At 37.4% G+C, this 9,085-nt stretch overlaps 1 protein-coding gene across 1 annotated transcript; it reads left to right on the top strand.

Annotated features, from left to right (window-relative positions):
* The first annotated feature begins 7,243 nt into the window (after positions 1 to 7,243).
* LOC106986209 (olfactory receptor 4P4-like) lies at positions 7,244 to 8,286 on the top strand. Its single transcript, XM_015084383.3, has one exon. The coding sequence runs from the start codon at positions 7,357 to 7,359 to the stop codon at positions 8,284 to 8,286; it is 930 nt and encodes a 309-aa protein (XP_014939869.3). The 5' UTR covers positions 7,244 to 7,356.
* The last annotated feature ends 799 nt before the right edge of the window (positions 8,287 to 9,085 follow it).

Here is a 9,085-nt window from a genome sequence, read left to right as displayed (position 1 = left end):
CAGGTTTCCTTAGGAGGGTGAGGAATAGACTGGACCAAAATGAAATACCTAGACTTGTTTTCAAGTTAATTCTTTGAGGGCAAACCCAAATTCGCACTTTGCCCTGGGTAGCTTCAGTGCTTTGGATATGGTTTTAGGGTTGTCTTGTTATGTATTTTTCCCATAGAAATAAAAGATACAAAGAAACTTGTAAGAGAGAGAGAGAGACAGACAGAGAGAGAGAGAGAGAGAGGTGGGGGCCAGGGTTGGGGAAAAGAACTGTAAAAGAAATATCCCTGTAATCTCCATATGAACCAAAGAGTAGAACAATGACATCATCTCCAGAGTCAACCATACATGCCTTCCTGTCCTCACTCTCTCCCCTGCCCCCAGAATTACCTATTCTCTTGACTTTTATCTGCATCTCCTTGCCTGGCAACCTTAGGCAAAGTATTTATCTTAGCTGTTACAGAGATTTTTTCATGGGTAAAATAAGAACACAGGGTCCTCGTGAAAATTAAACAAGAGTACTTAGGACATGATACACGGCAAACCCGCAGTGTGAATTTGCATTATTGATTCTGCTCACACAGCACATTGGAAGTCAGCTCAATCTTTACATACAGACAGAGAAAAAGGAGGAAAGACAGATGTGCAGGAATGATAGAAGGACTTGGGAAACAATGAAAACATGTTCAAATGCAGCTTTTGTTTTTCAAATTATTATTTTTTAATTTTCTAAACCAGAACTAATACAAAATAATACTAAGCCTTATTAGTTTACAAGTTTTCCAGAAATTTACCTATACTCTTGGAAATGAACTAAAACTCATTGTAATTCTCGTAGAGAATACAATAGGACAGTTTTTGAGGACAGATGAAGACCATTAGCCACCGTGAGGGCCAGGGCTGTCCTTTACTCCTGTCCCTTTGCAGAGATTAGAGAAAGGATAGGCCCTTGAAGAAAAAAATCCCTCAAGTTTGTTTTCATGACACAGTTCCTCAGGTGCGGAGAATTCAGTCATTGGGGCCCAGGAGGAATTTCTAATGACAGATTCCTAAGTCACACGCAATGTTAATTGTGGCTTGCATGCTGTTTATAATCCAGATCATATGTATCCTCACTGCACTTGGTCTGATAACTCAGATCTAAAGGAAATCTACATGGTGGACGTATGATTTGGGGAAGGTAAATCCAAACTCTTCAGATAGAAGTCAGTGCGGTAGAATAAAAGAAATGTAGTTTTATAATGCATAGTCTATTAAGTATTATTCATGCGAGCTTGGACATCTCTAGGAGTAATTTAGAGGATGAAAATATAGACCGTGATTTGATCCCTGTGGATATAAAAAATACGCCGCTTGACTTCAGACTGTCACTCAGAACATAAGACTTCTCGTCGTTTGTGTGAATGTTGCTTGAGTGATTGGCGTCAGTTGTCTCTGAAATGATACAAGGTTTTTTTTTTTTTTCTGAGAATGGCTAACGAGTTATGCCGAGTGAAATGTGAATTCAAGAAGCTGAAATGAAATAGCAGAGGCGAATGACTAGAATTTCAGGGAGGAAAGAGAAAACACTGAAAGGAAGAAATACGGACGGATCCACAGCAAAGTGGAGGAACGTGTGTGGTGAATTACTTCTCCTCCCTTCCCGTTTTTTGCCTGAATGTGTGCTATCAGCTAAATTTACTTTTGCCTCCGTGTTATAGCTAACAGACTGACTGTCATTTAAAGTTAAATACAGGCATCTTCTCTGAATTTTATAGCCTAATTTGTTTTGAGCTTGGGGCAGCGATAAATTCAAAGAGCTGCCCATTGAGAGTGTAATATGACATTCGAAAGAGACAGGCAGACAGTGAAAGGGAAATGACGCTTAGGTGGATAGCAAGTTTCAAATGAAAAAAATAAAAGGACTCTTAGAACTCTCGCTGGAAAGTTGATAAAGTATTGATCTAGAAGAAACGGATTCACAGGTCACCAAGGAAAATGATAAAACTCAAATTCAGAGGACAAGTACACTCCCTCCAGTAACCACTATTATGATAACTGATTTCTCCTTTCTCCTTTAACAACAACAACAAATATCCCCAAGCGTTATGTTAACTGAATACCCTCCTCAGGTCACTGAAAAATCAAATGAAAGTATCTCAAAACTTGAGTCTCTGTTTACCTTACCTCTGTTTATTTTTCTTGCCTGCCCTTATTGACTGCAATAACTGTAATGACAATAATTTCAATTATTTTAGACCATTTGAAATCATTGCCATTATTTCTTTTAATCACTTACAAACATTTACTGATTATTGGTTAAATAATGGTAGCCTGTATTTGACAAGAGACAGAACAAAGATAAAATAGTTAGAAATATTTATTGAGTCCCTACCATCTATTGGGTGACTTACCCATTTTATCCAATTAATTCTCACAACAGTGTTGGGAGGTAAACGTACTCACCAGCGATGGACTCATCCATTGGCAGTATGATGGTCTGAGGAAAAACAGTACATGCCAAAGATCATACAGATTAGATGGCTAAAATTCAAAATTAAATTTGTGCAAGCACTTCTTAACTATTTCAAGGCAGAATATAAAACAGTCTCCCCATCCTTCAGGAATTTAGGATTACAAAAAACAAGAACGTATAGGGTTTATTTTGGCATAGGGCAAAAATGGAAATATTGGGGTCAGTGAGACAATCTTCAAAGTAATTACTATATCAAATATTTATTGAGTAAACACTAAGTACTAGTAACTGTGGTAACCACGTAACATTTTGCTAAGTGCATTGCAAAGTGAGATATATATTATTTCAGATTTTGACTGTACTATTTGCGTGTATGGTCTTGGGCTAATTATTTAATTTCTCTATGAGTCAGCTTCCTTTTTAATAATAAAATCAGTTTGTTAGTGATATTTCCTTGTGAGAATTATTGTGAGGGTTTAAAACTTTATGGTAGGCACATGGGAATGCTCAAATTGGAAGGTAATATAAGAACTATTAGACTTACTGATAGCATAGTAAAATAACGGAATGGGTCCATGGGCTCGTTCATGGCAGTCAGAATATAAACCCAAGCAAGTTCACCTCATTATGTTCAAGGTTTCCCCAAACTTTAACAAGAGCAGACAGCCCAAGGGTTGCAAAATCTTAACCAAAATGCAAAATCTTAACCAAAACAGATAAATTATCAAGACTGGATTTATCCTTTTTAGGAGGGGGACCCTGAGTACAAATGCCTAAAGGGAGGGAAGAGCTATAGCAGAGAATAAATTACAGTCTCTTTTTTTCTAACCACTGCTCTTACAAAGGGACTATTTGTGGCTAGCATCACTCCTCATGTATGAGAGCATCACAAGATTCAGTGCATTTTATTCACTTACGTGAGCATAATGTTCTTCCTCTTGATAATTGGGCTACATATGCAGGAGAGAGGAACAGAGGGAGTTTATGGTTTCGTTTGAGTATTTTCTGTATGGTATAGACTTAGAGACTTTGGCTTCATTCATCATCTCTTTGGCCATCTGCATACCAAAATTATAATAGTTGAAAGGGTTTAAGGACCATGATTTTGGAGGTTATTTGGTTTTGCACGAAATAATAAGAGAAAGGGGGTTTTAAACATTACATTTCTTCTGTTGCTTTGATTCTATACCCTTTATGTATGAACTCAGATTCTAGATTCAGAAAGCTCTGGTTTCAAATTCTGTTTTGCTAAATACTAGTTGGATATTCTATGTATACTTGATCAGGAAAGCTTCAACTAATTTCTATCTCCGAAAGGTGTCATTACTCTTGTACGTGTGTCAAACTGCACTTACTACCATATTCATTTAGATGGTGTTTTTTTCAAAGTTCTCATTCATCTATTTTTAAATTTGAAATTCAGAACTCTCTGATTATTTAGGGAACAAATAATTTGTCTACATTTTAGACAGTTGAAAGTATTGAGGGGAATGAAGTTCAGAGTTCACACTTAAAATTGATAACTGAATCAAAAGTAGAAACTAGTGGGACACCTGGGTGGCTCAGTCAGTTGAACCACCGACTTTTGATTTCAGCTCAGGTTATAATGTCATGGTTCGTGGGATCGAGCCCCATGTTGGGCTCTGTGGTGAGCATGGAACCTCCTTGGGATTCTCTCTCTCTCTCTCTCTCTCTCTCTCTCTTTCTGCCTTTCTCCTGTTCATGCACACTCTCCCCCTCTCTCAAAATAAATAAATAAACATTGAAAGAGAGACTAGAGATCTTCTTGCACTCTAAAATTGAGAAGCTAGAAATATAGGTGGTAATTTATACTTGGTGAACCACACAAGTTTGGGAACATTGAAATGAAAGAAAAGGAAGGGAAAGTAAGTGCTTCCTATGGACCCAAGAATAAAGAAAATTGGAAATTGAACCATATATTTAGCAATATTGTTTGGTTAGAAGGTTAGGCCTAATTTAGTTAGCTGGAGAATTGATTTTGTATCGAGTGAAAACAGATTGATTGATTTTGCCTGCATAATCCAACAACTAGTTTCTACAGAGAATTAATTTCATGTTTGAAGCAAAATTTTCTTGCATAGTTTTGGCAGAGGGGAAGAAGAAAAACAATTCAGGTGGTTATTCATTTCTATGTACATGATTAAAATGATGGTTTTATTTATGTTCATTCAAACGAACAAGCAATTACTTTAAGAATTGGCTGAACCAATATTTTAAATGTTATTTTTAAGATTGTATATTTGTTTACATGTAAGAAGACATTACAATGGCATCATTGGAGTCATGAAAACTTACTTTTCAATGGTTCTTTCTAAGCTCTTTTTTTTTCTTAAAGTTTATTTATTTTGAGAGGGAGAAAACATGCATGCAAGTGGGGGAGGGACAGGGAGAGAGAGGGAGAGAGAGAATCCCAAGCGGGCTCTGTACTGTCAGCCCAGAGTCCAATGTGGGGCTTGAACTCATGAACCAGGAGATCATGAACTGACCCAAATCCAATGCTTACCCAACTGAGCCATGCAGGCACCCCTCTGTAAGCTAACTGCAAGTCTTAAAATTGTACCAAAGAAATAAATTCATTTGTTTTAAGGCCCTTTTGTAAATGAATGTTGTAATTGGTGGGTGGCACAGTTAACTTAATCTCTTTAAAAGAGAGTGATGGGAGAATTTAAAAATTAATTGAGAAATTGTCGCTACAAGATTAGAGCAGAAGATATATCACAAAATGTAAAGAAAGATGATAAGTATTAGAGATGCATTTTGAGGTCAAAATTTATACACAAAACAATTGGATCATGTGGTTACCATTCTATATTCTTTTTTTCTTTTTTAAAGTTTATTTATTTATTTACTTATTTACTTGTTTGGAGAGCATGAGCCGGGGACGAGGGAGAGAGAGAATCCCAAGCAGACTCAGTGCTGACAGCCTGTTCATGGGCTTGATCCCACAAACTGTGAGCTCATGACCTGAGCCAAAATCAAGAATTAGACTCAGCCACCCAGGCACCCCTGTCATTTTTTCATTATTCCAGAGGCCCCAAGTAAGTTAGCAGAAAGTATGGCCAACCCCAACTAACTTGCATGCCTTTTCACATATCAAATCTTGTAGGTTTAGCATAATTGCTGAATGATAAAGAGATTGAGATTGAACCGACCCTTATTCCTTCTATGTATTTTCTATATACTTTGTTAAAAACCTTTTTTTAAAAGATTTTATTTTTTTAAATAATTTCTATGCCTAAGATGGAGCTTGAACTCACAACCCCAAGAGCAAGAGTCGCATGCTTTACTGACTGAGCCAGCCAGGCACCTCCGTATTTTCTATATACTTTTAATTAAAATCACTCCTATTTATTTATTTTTTAAATTTTTTGATGTTTATTTATTTCTGAGGCAGAGAGAGACAGACAGAGCATGAGTGCGGGAGGGACAGAGAGAGAGGGAGACACAGAATCAGAAGCAGGCTCCAGGCTCTGAGCTGTCAGCACAGAGCCTGACGTGGGGCTTGAACTCAGGGAGTGTGAGATCATGACCTGAGCCGAAGTCGGTTGCTCAACCGAGTGAGCCACCCACGCGCCCCCAAATCACTCCTATTTAAAACAAAATGATTTGGTTAGTACAGGTCTCAAAGTTATTTTACCATTCTAAATAATCCACTTTCTACATGGGAGTAATATTTATTGGACTTAATTATTGACAACTTTACTGATTTGGTAACACTAACACTAATATAATAAAATCAGCAATGAAAACTCCTACGCTTAATAAAGCAAGAGCCATTTTTTGATTGTTTGGGTTAGTTTCTCCACCATTTTGTGGCAAAGTTCAGGCAGATTTACTTATTTTACAAGTGAGACACTTCAAGTTGAAAAAAAAAAAGTTGGTAGGTATCTAAATTCACAGACTCGTATAATTAGTAATGGAGCCTGGGTCTGAACTGTTTGTTTTCCATATAAACACTTCCCAAAAGTATTTTCTTTGAGTTATGTGGCAACAAGATTCTTTGGCAAAGGGCATGCATGAGACGAGTATGGGAAAGAAATTCGTAGTATAATTCAAACCACTGTGAAGAAAATGACTTGCAAATTATGATACACTGAGTCAAGAGCAAAACCATAAAGGTGAAACTGACTTCTGCTTTTCTTTTCAGTTTTAACTTTGCTTCATTCTTTGGTTCATTTAAGTATGTGATTTTTTTGATGTGTCTATGGAAATAAGTGTACTTTTGATATAAAATACCGTCATCTTACTGTCACGAATCACTAAGACAAAGCTAAACAAGCCATCAAAAAAAGTATTCAAACCAATTCAGGGGCCTCCTGCCAAGAATTGTTTGTCTTTCACTTTTTAAAAGTATACGTATCATATATGAATCATTAGTTTTATTTTCTACCTCATTCTGAGGCTATTTGGGGGAAGCATATATTCTACTAGTGACCACTGTCAAGCTTCACATTTACTTCTATATCATTTAACAAAAACTTTGATGACTTATACTTGCATCTTTGACAAATCTGAGTTTGTCAGGGACCCAGAGATATGTCCTTTACAAAGACTTAGCTGTATAGTCCTTTACAATTGGAAAACATTTGGCGACTACTAAGAATTTTTACACTTCTTTTTAAAAAATTTACTGATTAACTGCATTAATTTTTATTAATGTCAAGATTGAACCTAATGTCCCGAAAGACTGACCTATGGAAATCATCATGAGATTAATTGGAAAAAAAATATTACATATTAGATTTTATTTTCCCAAACGCTGGGATCATATCCATTAAATATACCTTCATGATATTAGTGCCATCATCTATATTCTCCATGCACGTTTCTGACACTGACTTGTGTGTTATGTCTTCCTAGGGGGCTGTTATGCATTCTTACTGCACTGGATCATGGGAAATAGAAACAACGTCACCGTGTTTATTCTCTTGGGACTCTCTCAAAACAAGAACGTTGAAATCCTCTGCTTTATATTATTTTCATTTTGCTACGTTGCCATTTGGATGGGCAATCTGCTCATAATGATTTCCATCACATGCAGTCCACTCATTAACCAACCTATGTATTTCTTCCTTAATTGTCTCTCACTTTCTGACCTTAGCTACACATCAACAGTGACACCCAAACTTCTGATTGATTTGCTGGCAGAGAGGAAGACCATTTCCTACAGTAACTGCATGACACAGCTCTTTATCCTCCACTTTCTCGGAGGCATCGAGATCTTCATCCTCACGGGGATGGCCTATGACCGCTATGTGGCCATCTGCAGGCCCCTGCACTACACGGTCATCATGAGCAGACAGAGGTGCAACACAATCATCACAGCCTGCTGCACGGGGGCATTTCTACACTCTGCCAGCCAGTTCCTTCTCACCATCTTCTTACCCTTCTGTGGCCCCAATGAGATAGATCACTACTTCTGCGACGTGTATCCTCTCCTGAAACTGGCCTGCACTGACACGTACAGAATTGGCATCTTGGTAATTGTCGATTCAGGTCTGATTGCCTTACTGGCTTTTGTGATTTTGATGGCGTCCTATTTTCTGATTCTGTACACCATCAGGGCTTACCCTGCAGAGAGCCGCGCCAAAGCTCTGTCCACCTGTAGTTCCCATGTCACAGTTGTGATTCTGTTCTTTGCGCCTGTTCTCTTCATTTATATTCGACCAGCCGCGACACTTCCAGAAGACAAAGTGTTTGCTCTCTTCTACACCATCATTGCCCCCATGTTCAACCCTCTGATCTACACGCTGAGAAACATGGAGATGAAGGATGCCATGAAGAAAATTTGGTTTCGTCATTTGTTCTTGGAAGGGAAGTAACTTCTACGCAAAGCGTTCTAGAATTTCACGTTAGAGCTCCATCCTAACCCTAGAATTAATAAGAAATGACATACAGAGAGTGTATAGTGATTGCAAAGCCAGCCTCAGGTTGGAGCTCAGAAACTTTAGCATTTTCAAGACTTCTCCTGATTGGACAATTTTATTATTTTTTAAGATGTTTTTTCTTTTTTTTTTATTTATGTATTATTGGTATACAGTATCCTATTCATTTCAGGTGTACATCACAGTGATTCAACGTTTTTATACATTTTGAAATGATCCCCAGAGTAAGTCTAATTACCATCTGTCACCATACGAAATGAATACAATATTATTGATGATTGGACACTTCTCATTTATGTTTTTCAATTCATTCTTCCTCCATTCTCCTCGAATACCTGTCCCAAGTTCTCCTTAATATGATAGTTTATTGTGAACGTGTAACGAAGCCTTTTCTTCCCTCCTCTGGACTTCCACTGTCACTAAAGTGTACTCCTATTGACAGAAACTGATAAGTCTCTTGGTACATAAGAAATATAGGTAGATTTTACTCCTGGCATCTCAGAGGAGAGCATATAAAAGTAGGTTTTTGAGCCGAGGGAAATAGGTACATGAGCTGTACAGTATTCATAAACACTCTTTTGTATGGTATTTGAACTTTATGAAAGGAGCTTATATTTATATTTTCAATGAACAAGATGCTGCTGCTAAGGTAGTCTCACTCTCTTCCTTCCAAAAAAGAAACAGAGCATCCTCAGCATTCTGGATGAAGTTAATTCCAATTTAGTTTCCTTTCTAG

This window comes from Acinonyx jubatus, chromosome D1, assembly GCF_027475565.1.
Source record: "Acinonyx jubatus isolate Ajub_Pintada_27869175 chromosome D1, VMU_Ajub_asm_v1.0, whole genome shotgun sequence".
Lineage (NCBI taxonomy): Eukaryota > Metazoa > Chordata > Mammalia > Carnivora > Felidae > Acinonyx > Acinonyx jubatus.
The sequence above is the reverse complement of the archived record's forward strand: the minus strand, read 5'-3'. Positions and strand labels throughout refer to the sequence as shown.

Excerpts from the sequence above, each read along its gene's own strand:
- LOC106986209 (XM_015084383.3), top strand. The coding sequence starts at position 7,357 with ATGGGAAATAGAAACAACGTCACCGTGTTTATTCTCTTGGGACTCTCT.